At 48.4% G+C, this 17,585-nt stretch overlaps 6 protein-coding genes across 6 annotated transcripts; 3 read left to right on the forward strand and 3 right to left on the reverse strand.

Annotated features, from left to right (window-relative positions):
- Positions 1–135: 135 nt before the first annotated feature.
- Positions 136–1,242, reverse strand: TRVA0_003S02476 (uncharacterized protein; the record flags this gene model as incomplete). Its single annotated transcript, XM_076682492.1, has 1 exon — positions 136–1,242. The coding sequence occupies one exon, from the start codon at positions 1,240–1,242 to the stop codon at positions 136–138; it is 1,107 nt and encodes a 368-aa protein (XP_076543275.1).
- A 1,439-nt stretch (positions 1,243–2,681) lies between these two features.
- IME2 (protein kinase IME2) lies at positions 2,682–3,599 on the forward strand (the record flags this gene model as incomplete). Its single annotated transcript, XM_076682493.1, has 2 exons — positions 2,682–3,245; positions 3,306–3,599. 2 exons carry the CDS (start codon positions 2,682–2,684, stop codon positions 3,597–3,599), a joined length of 858 nt encoding a protein of 285 aa, XP_076543276.1.
- Positions 3,600–3,870: 271 nt separating this feature from the next.
- TRVA0_003S02520 (uncharacterized protein) lies at positions 3,871–6,159 on the reverse strand (the record flags this gene model as incomplete). Its single annotated transcript, XM_076682494.1, has 1 exon — positions 3,871–6,159. The coding sequence occupies one exon, from the start codon at positions 6,157–6,159 to the stop codon at positions 3,871–3,873; it is 2,289 nt and encodes a 762-aa protein (XP_076543277.1).
- Positions 6,160–7,578: 1,419 nt separating this feature from the next.
- Positions 7,579–8,019, forward strand: PAM16 (import motor complex subunit PAM16; the record flags this gene model as incomplete). The annotated part of the gene is made up of 2 exons (XM_076682495.1): positions 7,579–7,581; positions 7,654–8,019. 2 exons carry the CDS (start codon positions 7,579–7,581, stop codon positions 8,017–8,019), a joined length of 369 nt encoding a protein of 122 aa, XP_076543278.1.
- A 2,259-nt stretch (positions 8,020–10,278) lies between these two features.
- On the forward strand, positions 10,279–11,403 carry LYC1 (uncharacterized protein; the record flags this gene model as incomplete). The annotated part of the gene is made up of 1 exon (XM_076682496.1): positions 10,279–11,403. The coding sequence occupies one exon, from the start codon at positions 10,279–10,281 to the stop codon at positions 11,401–11,403; it is 1,125 nt and encodes a 374-aa protein (XP_076543279.1).
- Positions 11,404–11,762: 359 nt separating this feature from the next.
- SNQ2 (protein Snq2p) lies at positions 11,763–17,460 on the reverse strand (the record flags this gene model as incomplete). The annotated part of the gene is made up of 3 exons (XM_076682497.1): positions 17,205–17,460; positions 16,004–17,144; positions 11,763–15,946 (listed from the first exon to the last, which is right to left on the reverse strand). The coding sequence occupies exons 2-3, from the start codon at positions 16,644–16,646 to the stop codon at positions 11,763–11,765; spliced, it is 4,827 nt and encodes a 1,608-aa protein (XP_076543280.1). The 5' UTR covers positions 16,647–17,144; positions 17,205–17,460.
- Positions 17,461–17,585: the final 125 nt, after the last annotated feature.

Here is a 17,585-nt window from a genome sequence, read left to right on the forward strand (position 1 = left end):
AAGAGAAGAGTTCAATTGATGCGGATGAGCTCCGCGAAGAGGAGACCACGGGGGTTTGGGGGCTGGCCCCCAAGGATAGAGAAGCGAAATCCATTTCCAAAGTGTGGTAACACGCACAGCGCCATCTAAAATCTATTAATATCTGGAATCAGCGACCACCTGGGTGCTAGAATAGCGGCGAGCAAAGTTGCGATCCGGGTGAGCCAGGAGCTCGTCGGTCGAAGGCGGGCCAATGGGTTGGCGGACCGGGATCTCTGCCGCGGAATGGGCCGGGCGAGGAGGCTGGGAGCCTCGAGAGACGCCATTGAGGCCCGTGCCAATGACTCCCACGTTGGAGCTGGGGCTACCGGAGCGATTGACCATGGAGAGGGACGAAGCCTTGCGGTGGCCGCGCTTGAACCGCGACTGTCCCGACGGCTGGGGCCCATGGGTGTCAAAGAAAAGGGATCCGCGGTTTGATGCCGAGGAAGAGGGTCTTACGGGTAGCGACGGTGAGGATGGGCGGAGGGTACCAAACGACGGTGGGCATAGCGGGTCCACATCGTAATAGGAGCCCGACTGGCTGCCAAAGATGCCGCTGGAGCGGTGCAGAGAGGAGCCTGTGGGCGTCGGGGGTTGGAGGAAGATGTCGTTAGAGGAGAGATGGGCCATTGAGCCGGCCAATGGATCCATGTAGCTATCAAAGCCCGTGGAGAATGCGGTGGGGGTGCTAGGCTGGGAGCCCGAGGACGCGTAGACTGCGGCGGCGCTATTCATGGCCTGCTGGATGCGCTGCTGCTGTTGCGAGATGAGCATGCTCGTAGCCAGCAGTTCCTGCTGCTTGACTTGCAATGCCGCGTATATCCGGGCCGAGTCCGCTGCTAGTGACGACGACGGGAGCTGCGGCGACTGATGGGGGTACTGTTGAGAATACACTGACGAGGACGAGGACGAGGACGAGGACGACACTCGGTGGTGACCCGGCTTGCTGGTTGGCGGCTGGATCGGCGATGGGGATCCTGGAGGCGACATGTGGGCCTGGATCGTGTGGTACTGACTTCCAGCCTGTTGTTGCTGTTGCTGTTGTCGTCTTCGGTCTGTCGCTGATCTCAGTCCAGCAACCAGGGCCGCCCGCGGCGACTGGACCCCACCGGGGTTACCCACGGCCTGATGATCCTCGATTGGAGGAGGAATACGAATGGGGGCTGGCCGGTTCTGAGCGTAGCTGGGCATGGCCTTGGTGTAATTGGAGTTGAGGTTCATCACCTGCTTTCCAATTAGTCCTTTCCAGTTCCTTTTGACGCTTTAATATATATATATACACACAGAGTTTAGATCTGTTCCGTATAGCCTCCCCCGTATAATAGTGTGGTATGCTTAGACGTGTCTCTACTTTTCCCCCGTATATTTAGTAGTTGGTATGGTTAAAACGTGTTTCTACGTGTGTGTCGAACTTATCTGCGGAACGTTTCACCGAATGAAACTGAAAGGCGAAAAAAAAAAAAAAAAGCGCGTAGTGACCTAAAAAAAAAAAGACTACCCGGGAACTCTCGCCGGTCGCACACTGATCAAGTGTCGGTTGTACACTTTTGAAGGTCCGGCCGTTTGGTGCTCCCGTTGAAGCTTAGAAGACCCGCGTTTCGTTGCAATTTTTCGTGAGAGAGGTTAGCCAGCGCGCGCACTACCAACCCCCCATTATTATACATATTCTCATGAACATATACCTTGATCACCATGTAACAAGGCCATTTCGCTCCATTACCAAAGAAAACACTACATAAATGTTATTACTAAAGAAGGGGAAGAAGATCAATTGGTAGAGATGGGCTGTGTTACGCCGATCGAGACACACAACGTTGGAAATGAAACGACTGAGTTCTGAGTGTGTAGCGACTGGTCTCCCCGTAACGACTGAGACCCCTAGCAAACTGCGACTAATACAATGTGACAATATTATGTAGACTAAGCCGTACAATGTGACAGTATTACTTAGACTAATACAATGTGACACCATCATGTAGCAGGTCGCATTACAACACTTTTAATAATGTACCGGTAATATATAGCCAGCTTCGAGTATAACCAACCAATTGTTAACCTTAGCAGCTCAACTTTAGCCAGGAAACTTTAACCATCTCAATAACCTTCTAGGGCTCTTTTAAGGCTCTTTAAGAGGCCTGGGTCGGATTGTTTATTTGGCCCAATTGATCAAGAGACTTGGATCGGATTGTTTATTTGGCCAATTGATCAATTGTGTAGTTCAACTAGTTGTCGTATGTTATCGGCGGTGGAGAACACGGTGAGATCGCCTCGCAAGCCCAAAAAGAGCCTGATTACGGCCTGCGATCTGCACAAGCTTCGGCTCCACTCAATGCACAACCGCTACAAAGTCCTCGAGAAGATTGGCCATGGCGGATTCGGCCAAGTGTGGTCGGCAATTCCCCTGCCCAAGGCCCTCGTCGAATTCCCTGTCATCGCCAAGGGCTCAATCGTAACTACATATCCTAATTCGGCAGCTTAAGGAATCGTCCCGCTAACAATCGTAGGTGGCAATCAAAACAGTCTCAACGACCTTCGAAAACATCCGCGACTACAATTGCCTGCGCGAAGTGGATTTCCTCAAACAGGTGCCGCCCCACACGAACCTCGTCTCGGTCTACGAGATGTTCGTCGACAGGTCCGTGCACCATTGCCACATTGTCATGGAGAAAATGGAGCTGACGCTCTACCAGCTCCTTCAGCAGCAAAATAGAGTCCCATTGCATCTAGAAACGGTGCGGCACCTGCTCTTCCAGATGGCAAGCGGACTCTATCACATCCATTCCCACGGCTTCATCCACCGAGACATCAAACCGGAAAACATTCTCGTTGCCAGGATCCCCGCCAAAGAATACAGCTTCGTAATAACCCGTTCAGAGTCCTCGCTATCACCCCCACAGCTTTACACAGTCAAGCTCGCCGATTTCGGCCTCTCGCGACACTCTAACTGCCAAGACCCCTACACGTCCTACGTATCGACTCGGTGGTACAGGGCACCGGAGATGATCCTCCAGAGCGACTACTACTCCTCTGCCGTGGACATGTGGGCCCTTGGCGCCGTTGCTTATGAAATTGTTCAACTCAGCCCTCTCTTCCCGGGGAACGATGCCCTGGACCAAATCTCTCGCTACACGCATTTCCTGGGTACCCCAAGTGACTCCTGTCTAGGAGGTAATTGGCCCGCATACTATGACTTTATGAATAAGTGCCACTTCTCCATACCCAAAGTACGCTTTCTCTCTCTCTCTCTCTCTCCCAATTATTGCCCTATTTAGCTAACAGTATAGTGTGATGGAGCAAATGTGTCCGCCCTTGGCACTGATCCGTGCTTGCAGTCGGCAATAAGGTCGTGCCTTCAATGGAACGCTTGCCGGCGAATCACTAGTCTGGGATTCTTGTACCATAAACTCTTCCTTTCTGACGAGGAGCTTTGTGAAGACGATCCGAGCTTCCTCGACGACTACACCTTTGCTGATGGCGACAGTTCCAACTACTGCGTCACTAAACCGGACCATGTCCTGGCTCCTCCTAACGACTTCTTGTGTAGTCTTTCTGATACGCCTGGATATAGTTCTATTTAGCTCAGATATACTCAATTGCCCTCTGCGTAACATGAGATGTTTGGCAATTGTCATACCTTCGCAGAGTAGTCCTAACACAATCAATAGCAGCTACCATCATTGGCAATGTCATTACCTAAGAGTGCCTCTCCATTTCGGAACTAACAATACTGAGATAACATTAGAGAAGAGTAGAAACATATACATTAGACCAGCTAATACAAGCCAGCATTATAAATAAAAAGAGAGATAATTAGCTATACAATAAATAATAAGACAAGCCCAATGGTGTCTATTTTTGGCTCATCTTCTTCTTGTAGTCGGCAAAGGTGAGCTTTTTCTTGGCTGGAGGAGGCTTCACAGAATCCTTCACCTCCACAGCAACAGCCTCAACAGACGAAGTGGCCACCACAGTAGCCTCAACACTAGGTGCCTGCGCTGGCTTTGGAGACGTCGACGCAGACACCGGAGTGTAACTTTCAGTGGTACGTCTCGAACTAGGAGACGGCGGGGAACCTGCTCGTGACGCCGGGTAGGAGCAAGGTGGCGGGGCCATGGCAAATCGTTGGGGATTAACCTTATACTCCTCTCGAATAGACAAATAGCGACGAATGATTCGGGCCCTAGGCAGCACGGCAATCTTGGCCGGGTCATAGACATGAAGGCATGCAACACTTTTGGTCTCGCTGGTTACCTCTGTCTGGACGGCTCTAGACACCATTTCTGGCTTTGGTGCTACTGGCTCGACATCATTACCTTCATCGCCACCATTGGCAGGCTCCTCGTCTAGCGGTCCGTCAACAAAAGACTCCTCAGATTGCTGTTGCTGGAGCTTTCGTTTACGGCTGCTTTCCTTCTTTTCGAGCTTTTCAATGAGTTCCATCGCTTCGCGCAGTTTCCGCTCCTCTCTAGCCGAATATCCCGACACAGAAGCTTTGCCATTGCTATCACCAGAACCACCAACATCAGCCTTGCTAGCAGAGTCATCAACAACAAGCTTCTTCATCTGCTTGATCAAGCACTTGTTGGTATTTCTATGCTCGCAAGCACACGCCATGCCTAACTTGGCCAGTTCTTCGGCAGTCCGTCTGATACAATCCTTCTCAGCGGGTGTCAATTTCTCGCCAGCCTCGAGCTTTCGCACCGGGTGATGGGGGTCCCACTGCCATCCAATGGTGAGCTCCTGGTCGGGCTTAATTATTTCAGTCGCAAACGCCGCAAACCGCACCATAGTCTGGCCCTCTACAACGACAGGACTAAACTTGAGGTTTGGCGTACAGCTCTGGCGAATGACACGGGCCTCGTTGCCATACTGCCGGCCGTCAATGGCGACTCCCAGGTGCCTCAAAAACAGGACTCCTTGCTTCGGGCAGCCGCATCTAAAGTACTGGTTGATAGGGTTCCTAATGTAGTCATCAACGAGCGTCACGCTGCCCATAAACTCAATAATAAATCGGTCGCGAGGGACCGAGTTCGCTGACTCTAAAAACAGGCCATACTGTGAGAAGCCCATAAACTTTTTGCTGTGCTGATCTTTGACCATTCGCGCTGCGACTTTGGCCGGCTTGATCTTTTGAAACTCCTGTAGAGACAGAAACGAGCAATTAGCGTCATCTTCGCAGAGCGAGTGGATCTTCTCGCTGAAATGGCGAGCTGTTCTGTCATTGGCAAACCTGCACTCATCGGCCTTGATGAAGTAGAGGTTGTAGCTTGCTGGAGAGGAGTAGTACCGGCTGTCCGGCTCGGCATCGCTTTCGTTTCCGTCATCTAAACTGAGCTGGGACTCCTGCACAGTGAGCACTTTGCGACGTCCCCCGCGACGAGAGTTTGCGGTTGTCGTCGCTGTCGCCGTAGCCGTTGTTGTCGTGGCCGACGGCGCAGGGGTGTTGGTAGCAACGCTTTTGGGGCTCAGATTAGACGAGTTGTTAGAATCATCATACATGGCGGTGGTATCACCATTGTCGTTAAGGGTTAGGTCATTATTACTCGATGAAGGGCTCTTAGCCTTTGTCCTGCGTCTTCGACGAGCGTTGTTGTTAGTGGGAGCAGGAGGGGGAGCTGCTGCTGCTGCTTCTTCTTCGATCACAGCTATTGGCTGCTGATCCTGAGTCAGGGCCAGCCGTTCTCGTTCTATCCGAGCTGTCTGAAGCTGTATGGCCCTGGCCACGTCAACGGGCCGCTTCTCACACTGCTCGCAGTAGTATATGTCAGGTACGGCGTCGGTTGTGATATTCACACACTGCGCGTGCTGCCAGACGTAGCACTTTTCGCACTGAATGGTGAACCCATCGTCGTCGTCGAATCCGCACACACAGCGGATAACTCCGTCGTCTTCGTTGTAGATTTGGGGGCTGGGCTCGGTGGGGGTAGGCGGGCCCTTGCCCCCGCCTGTGACAGAGGTTGGCGAGCTCGGCCCATTAGCCAGCATGGGCGACTTGTCAAAGTCTTCTTTCAACTGCTGTTGCTTCTCCTTCGTTGTCGGTTGCTCCATTCCAAAGAAACTCTGTGATCGAAACGATGGAGGAGCAGGGGGAGGAGATATCAGAGGCACTCGAACACTATTATGTACAAGGTTGGTCATTCGTCATATCACACACCAGCAGTTTGGAAAAAAAAAGGGTCGGAGTATATCAGGGGATGAAAAGATGGAGAAAAGTAAAGCGGATGGTGCGGATGTTACTTTCCTTCTCACTTGGTCAAAAAGGTTCAGCCGCCTCTCTATTCCAGTGTGGGTGAAGATAACAAAACGGTCAGGTCCTATACCTTCCGCTTCTCAAACAAATACCAGTAAAGTTGCAACGAAACACGTCGAATACCCGTAGTGACGAAAAGAAAAAAAACAATAGCTCCAGTCGAAGTGCAAATTTTCGTAGTATCTAAAATCCCTCTCTTCGCGTATATTCACCTCTCTCTTCAACTTCGTATTCTTAGGGCTAGAACACTTCACCACTCTCCTTTCTTTCTTCTCTCGTCCTCTCCGGCAACTTCCAGTGAAAAAAAGAGTCCAGCGAAAACGAGAGTGTAGCACACACACAGAGACTCTGATATCCTGTCGAATAAAATGGAAGCTTCAAAAAGGTATCAGTACAACAAACAAGTAACCAAACTGTCGTGTAGCTTATCCAGTCGTGAACATTCTAGTTGGAAAAAAAAAATCAAAAAAATTTCTCAAAAAATAATCTTTGATGGTTAAAGTGCACTCGTCCCAATAAGGCCCTTTGGGAGTTTTAGGCGCATATTTCCCTTTCTTTGGATGTGCTGTGGGACGAGTTGGGTTGCCTTTGATCCCAACCTAGACGCTGGGGAAGGGAGCGTGGGTGGCGTTCAAACCAACCTTGAGAGCCCAGCGAAGACCGCCACTAGTGTGATTGGGACCATTGGGCAGAGAGTGCAACAACCACAGCGCAGTACAAAGGACGGGGCCCCTAAGCGCCGATGCTCCGTCAGCGAAAACCAAAAAAAAAAACAGGTCGAGGTTGTCAGGATAGATTCTCCATGTTAGTGTGCTGGCCGGTACCACTATAGATAATAGAAGCTTATGGCTTAGAACTGACAATCCTGTCGTTTTTAACTCGTATGTCGACTAGGACCGGGGATGGAAAGGGGGAAAAAAAAACAAAAAAGGACCATCACCCCCTGGCATCCTTCGTTTTTCGTTCAGTGTGTGTGTGTGTGTATGTGTGAGGCAGGACTCGATCATTGCAGTACCGTACGTCGGCAGCCTCCCCCCGCCTGCGCGCGCCGGAAACCCCGGTTGGTTGCCGAGGAGATCGTCACTCCCCCCATGTCAGAGATGACCAGATATGGCATTGTCGGAGCTCCGTCCTCAGCCCTTCAATTTCTACTAGAGTGTTCTCCTCCCACCAAATCAACTACAGCCGTTTAATATAGGGTGTCGCCGGAGAGAGTCTGAAAAATAAAAATTTGAGAACCATCACGAACGAGGGGTGATTTGTATCTTCTTAACACAGATAGAGACTAACATTCTAAAAGGAAAAAAATGGTATGTACACAGGAGTGTTTTGTAGGCTTATTTGTGGGTTGTTTGTAAAAATTTGCCGCTAACAGTAACCAGGCGCATAGACTTTTGATGAGAGTAGTCATCACTGGCTCTCAGGTCTTCGGAAGGGCATTTGCTGAGGCATACAAGCAGTCGAGCTCGGCGTCCCTCAAGTACCGGGCCAGCGCTGCCGCGAAGCAGAAGGCCGGCGGCGTTTCATTAGATGAAGCATGCAAGATCCTCGACATTGATCCTGCCAGCATCAGCAAGGAAGCGGTGAAGAAGAAGTATGACTACCTGTTCGACGTCAACTCGAAGGACAAGTCCGGGTCGTTCTACTTGCAGTCGAAGGTGTACCGGTCTATGGAGCGGTTGACGTACGAGTTAGAGAAGCAGGCGGGAAAGGAAAGTGGAGGGGCGGCAAACGCAGCAAAGAGCTAGTCTTCTTTGTGGTCGTGTGATTTATACTAATGTGTGCATATTCTATTTTGTATAGTGTATCTTGTCTTTGTAAATAATACCAGGAATGTATAGGAATACTGCTGCATCGTCACAGTAGTTGTTATAGAATGTGATTTACGAACTATGTTACATTGTTAGTTCTTATTGCGCTACTCGACGCATCTTTTTGCATGACGCCTGTGCTACGTTAATCTATTTCGAGTAGTGGTGTATCCTGTCTAATGAAATGCCCAGAGTGCATAGGCATACTACCGGTAATGGGTATTCGAGGGCCAGCCCTCGAGCTCCCGTAACTCCGCTTCGCGGAGGAGCTCAATTGGTCTTTCCTCGAAGTAAAGCTCTAGGGGAAATTTGGGGGGCAGACTCCTCCAAAGTATACTGGCCATCGATACAGTAGTTATTAGCATACGCAATAAGATCCATTTACCATTGCAGTTTTGATAGGCGAGGATCGGTAATGTGAAGTGCGCTAGAAATGCAATTTGCTTCTTTTCCCTAAAAACAAGGTGTACTATTTACTTTAATTCAAGAATTTGTTATCATTACTTTATTTGAAAACCTCCTGTACTTAGAAGTGTCCTCGTCCACCTTGATAGTGCGCTTTAGGCAAGATTCTTCTGTGTATTGTATTGCCTGGTATTCCCAATATTAGCCTAAAGTCAACCGCCCTTATCGGGTGCAAGATAAATGCACTTTCCTTCTATTAATCCCTGCTACCTTATCATACCAGAGGCCTTTCTAGATGCTGTAAGATAAAAAAGAGATATGTCATTTATCAGTCCCACTATCAATAACTAGCTACATTTTGCGGCTTAATTGAGAACACTACCCGGTCAATTAAACTCCAAATTAGATATAACAAGAAGATACCAAGAATTTATGGCATGCTAGGAGTCTATCGGCTGTATCGACGGGGGTTTGGGGGCAGAGCCCCCAACTACAGGGTCTGGGGCAGAGCCCCAGGAAGGGTATACATGTATTCACCATATCACTACCTGCAGCATTGTGCGGCTTAATTGAGAGCACATCGCCGATTAGACTAACATTAATGGGATTTAAAATCCCAGGTTTTGTTAGAAAAAGCGACATAACGACATTAAAATTATTCTCTCTGCTTTATTAGCTGTTGCTTTTAAGCTATAGCTACTACATTCTCGTTCCGACCAGTGTATTCGTAGTGTCTCCGCTTCTTCGCGCTCCACTTATCCCGGACCGAGCTCCCGCCGCGAAGTGATAAGATAAAGCAACACCAGCAGCGGCTATTGATATCCGGCTTTGCCGCCCATACCCACCCATAACACGGCGAAAAGGCGGGGAGGCGCATTGTCAACACACGGAGCCTTGACGTGTCGGTTTACATCATCGCCGGCAGCTGCTGTTAACGGTAGCGAATTGAAACATTGCCGGACAAATACGGTGGTGTAGTGCCCAGAACACACTCATCTCATCACTTCCCCACGCTTTCGCCATTTGGAATCTGCCAGCAGAGATGGGCTTACCAGAATATAATACAATATATTGAATGAATTTATCCATTTTTTAAAAAATATACCAGTAGTAGTATTGTAGTACATGTAGAAGCGGATTTGCGAATTCCGCACCCCTTGCTCCGCTCTTTAGGTACTTCTGCGTAGTGAACCCCCTCCCCCTTTCAGATCCACGTGATGAGTAGTGTGTTTTTGCCTTTGGGCCCAAACCATCTCATAATACGAACCTCTCAAATGAATATACAGGTCACCTGGAGGAGGAGCAATAGAGAGAGGGGCTTCCTTTGATCAGCAATGACTGTCGTCATTCGATGGTCCAACTCCTACGGTGCTTCTGATCCGTGTTGTATCATAGTGCCGCGTGCGTCCCTGCTACCTGGGTGGGTCTCCGCGTTGAGATGCTGTTAGAGGCTTTTGAACCGGTCCAACTCGAGAAGTACAAAACCTTTGACCGGTGTTCACCTAGAGTAAATAATAGTCCGACCTAGTGATAATGGAGAATATAATAGTCCATATGAACACACGAGAAAAAATAAACAGGCCTGGCGCTAATTATATAAAGGCAATGTCTTGCTCCAGTTGGGGCCTCAAATTTACGATTCTCAACCTTTTTCGCTCTCAGCGGCTCAGCAAACCTTGTTATCCCTATTCATCTGCTGGGGATCCCTACCAACTCGTGTGTTACACTAGCAGTACCAATTCAGCCGTGCTCCGATAATTAAGCCGCTTTAGCATACATACCTCGAGCGCCATGACCAACTCATACCGACTCAAGAACCTCACCGATCCGAGGGAAGTCCAGGACTGCCACGAACATAACTTCGTCGCATGGGGCAAGGGCCTCTCCCTCAAAGACTATCTCAAGCGAGAGCAGGTCTTTGCGTCGTCGCCGACCGCCGCTAATGGTGGCCTCACCTACTGGGTTCTGCAGGAAGAACAGCCCGACGGATCCTGGAAGTCTGTGTGCTCGATGGAAACTTTGGCGCGGCCGGCTCTGTGCAAGCAGAAAGGCAAGCCGATTCTGTCTACCCTCTCCCACTCTGTCGGTTCAGTATTCACGCCGGCCGCGAACCGACGAAAGGGCTACGCCGCCGAAATGTTTGAGCGAGGAGTCAAAGCCTTTGACGACTGGCAGATGGACAATTGGTCCGAGGAAAAGCGAAATGCAAGCTTCTCCGTGCTCTGGTCAGACATCGGCGACTACTACTCCCGCTTTGAATACGAAAAGACCGACTCCAAAGAGCTCAAATTCACCCTTAGCTATGCGGACGGCGACTCCGTCCAGCAATGGCCAGAGGGCGTCACCCCAATTGGTCTCGCTGACCTTGAAGAGCTTGTACAGCAGGACATTACCCAATTGAAGAAGCAGATGGAGGAAGAGACCGAAAAGGATGGCGTTACGCGAGTGGCTGTGGAACCAACGCTGAAGATCTACCAGACGGCTTTCATCCGAGCCACATACCTGGCTCCATTCTTGAGTAAAACTGACATCAAGACGCCCTCGGTCTTTGGCGCAAGGCATGGCAAGTGCTGGACTATTTGGACCCAGGATTTCTCCGCGGACAAGATGACTGCTCTGCGAATCTTTGCCGAAGAGGGTGCTTCTAAGGAAGAGGTGCGGGAGTCAACTGCGAAGCTGGTGTATGCATTGCTTGCCGAGGCATCTCGATGGCAATTCCCAGTCGCTACTATCTGGGACCAAGATATCCCATCTCAGATCACTATTGACGAGCTCTCCGAGTCTCTTGCATCTACTACGATTGTCAAGTCCAAAATGATTAACGACCGTGAGGATTCGTGGCCCATGATTCGATTCCATGGCGGCGATAACGAGAACAAGAAGTGGGTTCTCGATGGTAAATATGCATGGTTTTAAATACATGTTAGATCAGCTGCGAATTTAGAAAACGCATTTCTTCCTCAAGCTGCTTCAATATTAATTGTCACAAACATAATCCTCCCCTGGAAAACCTCCACATGTTTGTCGATAATCTGTTTCCGGTATTCTTACCACGCTTAATCGCTCCTGTTATGAGTGGCATTTGAGGCAACCCGTTATCCATTCCAAAGCGTGTCCCAAATTTTCACCAAATACATAAGTAGATGAATGAGCATAAAAGCCTCATCAATAACAGGTGCAACTGCAATATGTTATACAGACCGAGTAACCAAGAAAGATGGTGAAGAAACAATTGAACAAAACATCATCCATTAACAAATACCATAAAAAAACAGTTAGAACTTCTCTGGCGAGTGACTACGATTTCCCAGCATTGGTCCCTCTAGGAATTCAAAATCGCTTGCACCACCACCTTTCCGGTCGTGTACTACCCCCATACTAGTAATAGCAACGCCGGTTAGGCTGTTTGACCCTGTGCTCCGCTCCCGCCGGTGCGTATAGACCCGCGATGAAATCACTGGCTGGCTCACTGCCCGGGGAAAAGCATTAAGGTCGTCAAGAGCAATCGGCATTGTGCCATAAGCTTGGCGTTTTTTGATACGAGGATCGCAGTCATTTCCAACAAAGTTGTTGGGGCCCAGCTCTCCAACAAGCGATGTGCTGTTATTGAACCTAGTCTGTGAATGCCGCAATTGTAGTCTCTTTTTCTTGCCAGACTGCTTCTCCGTGTCGCTGTCGTCGTCATAAGCTTCTTCCGAATCATGATAAAACACTCCATCATCTGCAGGTCGTCTCCTAGCAATTGCCTTGGTGGGCTTATTCTTCTTGAATCTGAACTTCCTCACTCGAAGGAATCGATAGATCAAAAGCGTGCCAATGAAGTTGAACAGAATAAAAGCACAGAAAAAACCGACATTCCGCCATCGATATGAGTACTGGATATTAATTGAGGCAAGATACTCGTCACCTGTTCTGAATCGACAGTAGCTGCAGTTGGTCGTGGCAGTAGGATTGTCCAGGTATCCACCAGCAAGCTTGACAAAAGGACCAGCAAAATCCTGGCACGTAAGCCCCTGTGGCGGCTGGAAAACATTGAATTCCTCAGGGCTGCACTCCACAACGCGGTCATGAAAAACAACTCCAAGATAAGACTGCATGAAGTATGTGTATGGAGACACCTTGTACATGAACGTCCAAAATCCGGGCATGTTGCTTAAAGGCTGCAGAACGCCACAGAATTGAATCATAAATGAAAACAAAAGCGAAGTAACCACGGCAGCAGAGGGGGCATTTGGCATCAGATTCACAATCAGGAACGAGAATGAAATTGTGTAGAGCTGGAAAATTACCGCATAAATAAAGTAGAACATTCCGGCAACATGAATATCGGTTGAAAACTTCCCCGGGAAATAGAACGAGCAGAAGAGCATCGTCGCAAACACAACGTGATAGGGTATCTCAGCAATGAATTGTGAGAACAGGAGAGCCGACCAATGGAAAGTATTGGACGCAGCCTCCCTAATTTCAAAGAGTTCTCGTGCTGGAACTGAAAATACCTGGATTTGGTTGCATAACGGCACAGAAAGAACCTGTATAATAAAAATAGCAAACATTGCATTTCGCAACCCAGCTAGCGTATAGTCCACGTCCCAGAAAGTAAAGCCGGTGAACAGACCAACAACGACCATCATGGCTAGTTTGGACATAATGTAAGTAGGGGATCTCCAATACTGGACACAAGTTCGTGCCAGAACATATCTCAATTGAGTAAAATAACCGGCGGCAAATTTCTTGTGGAGCTCCTTATCAACCATTTTGTTAGGATATCGTGCGAGATCATCATGCATCTCCTCAATTTCCATCGTAATTGTCAGGTATTCCTCAGAATTTTTCCAGATTTCATGCCAATCTTGGTCCACCTGAGTTGTTGCTCCTGCGCCAATACATTCGAGAATGTACTCTGCCGGATTCTCTTCGCTTGAGCATGGGCGAGCTCCTTGTGACTCAAAATAGCTCAGTATCTTGTTGGAGTTCTCGCCAATGTCACCGAAATACACCGTTTGACCTCCTTTTTGCAGTAGCAACAGGCGGTCAAATCGCTCGAACAATGTTGCAGAGGGCTGGTGGATAGTGCACAGAATGGCTTGCCCAGAATCAGCAAGAGAGCGCAGGAAGGAGATAATTGACCAGGCAGATTGCGAATCCAATCCAGAAGTGGGCTCATCCAAGAAAATCAGTAGAGAGGGTTTGGCAACAAGCTCAACTCCAATGGAAAGCTTTTTTCTCTGCTCAACGTTCAATCCCCTGCCAATTGTTCCAATATACGCCTCAGCATAATCCTTCATACCAAGTAACTGGATAATTGTCTCAACATAATCCAACTTTTCCTGATCTCGAACTGCGGTTGGTTGTCGAAGCCGGGCCGCAAATTGAAGTGCTTCTCGTACAGTTGATTCAGCTAAGTGCAAGTCCTGCTGCTGTACGTATCCGGTCCGTCTCTGGAACGAATCATCAACAGGCTTCCCATCAACAAATATATCACCAGTGATTACTCCAAAATTGACTCTCTGAGATAGGACATTAAGTAACGTCGTCTTCCCAGCCCCTGATTCGCCCATTAGCGCCGTCAGAGTTCCTGGCTTAACGTATCCCTGGACGTCATGTAGCAGTTTTCGTTCGCCCTTTTTCACCGGAATTGTGTAGTCGATGTTTTGCCATGAAAATATCTGCTTGCATGGTTGCTCTTGACAGCGATTGCCAGTAGAAAGCTCGTTTCTTAGTGATTCCTTATCAGTGACAACAGGGTCCTCATGGATTGCTACAGGGAGATGCCCTCGCTTGAACAGCAGAACCTCTCCACCGCTCGCAACAGGGCGTAAGTATTCTGTGGCAATAACGTTAACAAAAATGAAGAATACCCAAAATCCGGTGATAATTCCAAGGTTCCTCCACGCATGGTCCCACTGGTAGCGATATTGAGCGTACAAGTATCTGTCGCCAACAACATCGGACTGGCCGGGAATAGAGCCCGTAAATGCGCATACCTGATTCTGAGGCTTCACGTTCTCGTAGCCAGGACCAGACGGAACTAGAGTGTTGCACGGCATATTTTTCTTGTGGAATTCATTCGTCATTAACGATTCAAAACCATAAGCCAATGGATTTACATAATTAATCCACCGGAACCATGGATGCATGCTTGGCGTTGGAATTAGATAACCGGCATAAATCGACAACATGACAATGCCAATGCCACCAATTGAATTCGCCGGAGCACTGCTCTTTGTCAAAGAAGCAATCATCTGGAACAAACTGCTCGTGGTAAAGGCGGTAATTGATATGAATAACAAAAAGGTGAAAAATTGTCCTACGCTTGTCGTCAACCCCGCAAGGAAATAGATGGCGACGGAAAAGGTTGCGACAAATAAAAGACGGAAAGGGAAGTCGGTAATCAACTGCTGAATTGCCTCAACAGAAGGATGGTAAAAGGAATAGCTCTTCTGTTTCAACAGAATTGGCCGATTTTCAAATGCCAACGGGATATCAGCTAACGAAGTAAGGGCATTGAAGAGAATAGCAAAGAATAGAACACTGCCCCTCGAAAAAGCGCCAGAAGTTGAATCGGAGATGTTGTAAAAAAGGGAACCCGTAATAAGTGATTGGATACATGCGCCCACCGTACGGGCAGTGAGATAAGCGATGTTACCCCGGGCTCTTTGAAATCCCCTTCGAATTGCCAGTCGTAATTGAGATGGGTATGTCAAAAGATATCGGCTCTTCAATCGCTGGTGCTTCATCTTCTCCATTGACCGGACCTTCCTGAATCTCTGAAGGGTGGAATTGCAATCGGACCCGTTTGCATATCCCCTCCTTTCGTTAAACATGTCTTGGTAGTCTTCGGACCTCTTCCAGTACTGCACAAACTCTTCAGGAGTTTTCGGGACCTTGTTCTCGAATCCTCGTTTTGGAGACCGTCCATTAGGATCTGTCACTGCTGTCAGGAACTCGGCTGTTGTTTGTCGAGGAGGACATTCGAATCCCATCTCCAAGAAATACTCCTTTGCACGATAAACGGGCCCAAAAAAGACTTGGCGTCCTTTGTATATGACAGTTACTTTGTCGAAGAGCTGGTAGATGTTTTCACCGGCTTGGTATATTGCCACTACAGCAACATTCCTAAGAATATTGGTCGATGCACGAATCGCCTGAGTGTATTCCAGAGCAGTCGATGCATCCAGGCCTCGAGTAGCGTTATCCCAGCAATACATAGAGCCCCGGGATGCCAATGCTTCAGCAATTGAAACTCGCTTTCGCTCTCCGCCGGATACACCTCTGACATATTCGTTGCCGACCTTCGTGTCATACGTATGCTTCAACCCAAAGATTGTTGCTAGCATGTCTCGGAGGTCTGTCTGATATTGCGATCGCGTAACTCCCTCGAGCCGGTTAACTGGTGTTTTCGAGGCAATTGCAAATCGTAGCGTCTGATCCACATTTAAATGAGGGAAATGGACATCTTCTATATCACATAACTTGTTAACCAAATTTTTCGGTTCAATCTGTAAAACACACTTACGCTCTCCGTTATAAATGATTTCCGACTTAAAATTCTTCAGCATCTCAGCTTGTGGTACACCATCGTACGATATGTCACCTTCGATTCGCTTAAATTGGTCAATCTCTCCCGCAATCGTCTTCAATAGAGTTGAACATCCTGATCCTGGTCGCCCGAGGACAAGCAGCATTTCGCCGGCCTGAACCACCCCGTCAAATCCCTCAATTATCCTACGGGTAGGGGGGTTCTTCAATTTTTCGGCTATTAAACGAATATCGACCAATGCTCTTAGAGCTTCTGAGACAGAGGGTCCGTAATTAACTTCCTTGGATATCCCCACGGTAGACAAGTCTGTGAAAGATACGCCAATATGATTACTTTCCACACCTTCACGGTCCATGTTCTTCCAGGCTCGTTGGATGAGACGTGAAAGATCTCGCTCTTCAAGACTCAGGCGGCTTTCATTTCGTTGAATGTCTCGATTGGTCGCTGTAGAGATCGCGCGGGTTAAACTTTCCAAACGCTCCATAGTGCTCGGGTCTTCCATAACTCGGCTGAGGCGATGGACCATATTGGAGTAGTCATCGTTTCCTTCGATGTCATAGCCGGACATAGCACTGTCCATTGGCGTCACGACATTTTCGAACGACGACTTACGCGACATGTTCGCGAGGCTATACTCTGGGGTAATCTACGCGAAGTGGAGGAAATCTGTGAAGTGAACCTCTCAGTGCAGAATTCCCTGGCATTTTATTCGCGCCAATCAATGCCTGTTGCAAAAACATTTTACGCCATTTACATTCAATAAATGCACCTGCCCCGTAACGCCGATCTTGACACACCTGATGCTTGTTCCCACGTAATGACCTAAGATCTTTCGAGGAGTAAGTTGCCAGAGGGGCTTCCCCTCAACCAGGGTACCAGATTACTGGAATCATAATATTCTTCTGCAAATAATTGACAATGTCATGAACGCTGTTGAAATAACGGACAGGATTGGCTCACCACCAAGGAGGTTTATTATTGACAACTGACCCCATCTTGCTGCATAAATGATTCCGAGATATTACATTTATGTTTACAGAATCCATCGTAACGTCAGATCGGCCGAAAGGCAGTACGGACCCCTGTCGTACACGTTCTTCCAACACCAGCCACACATCTATTTCGAATACGGTTAGCACGCCAGATTCAGGAATCAATTGGCAAAATGTGCACTAACAGAAATCTGTAGCTACTACTAAATATAATAAAACGTTCTCAAGTTGTATACCCTTTTATCAGATGTCGACAGGTTGAATAGGATTTCCCCAGGACGGGGATTGAATCTTGGCCGGAGGTTGTGTTTGGAGTTGCCTAGGCAACGCTCGATCAAGATACGATCGATCGAGGGGCTTGCGTTCCAACATTACGGATCTTGGGAAGTCTCACCTTCGGGATATGCATGATTGACAGCTGTCAACTTATCCAGCCATTCGGTATGTTCCACAGCTATGCTCCATAGCCTGAAGTGCGAACGCACTCAGTAAGTTCGAATAGTGAATGCCGTTCTGGAACTCTTCAATTGGGCTGGCAATCAAACCGTTTAGTACAGTACCCTACT

This window comes from Trichomonascus vanleenenianus, assembly GCF_965637985.1.
Source record: "Trichomonascus vanleenenianus strain CLIB 3782 genome assembly, contig: TRVA0_003S, whole genome shotgun sequence".
NCBI classification, from domain to species: domain Eukaryota; kingdom Fungi; phylum Ascomycota; class Dipodascomycetes; order Dipodascales; family Trichomonascaceae; genus Blastobotrys; species Blastobotrys vanleenenianus.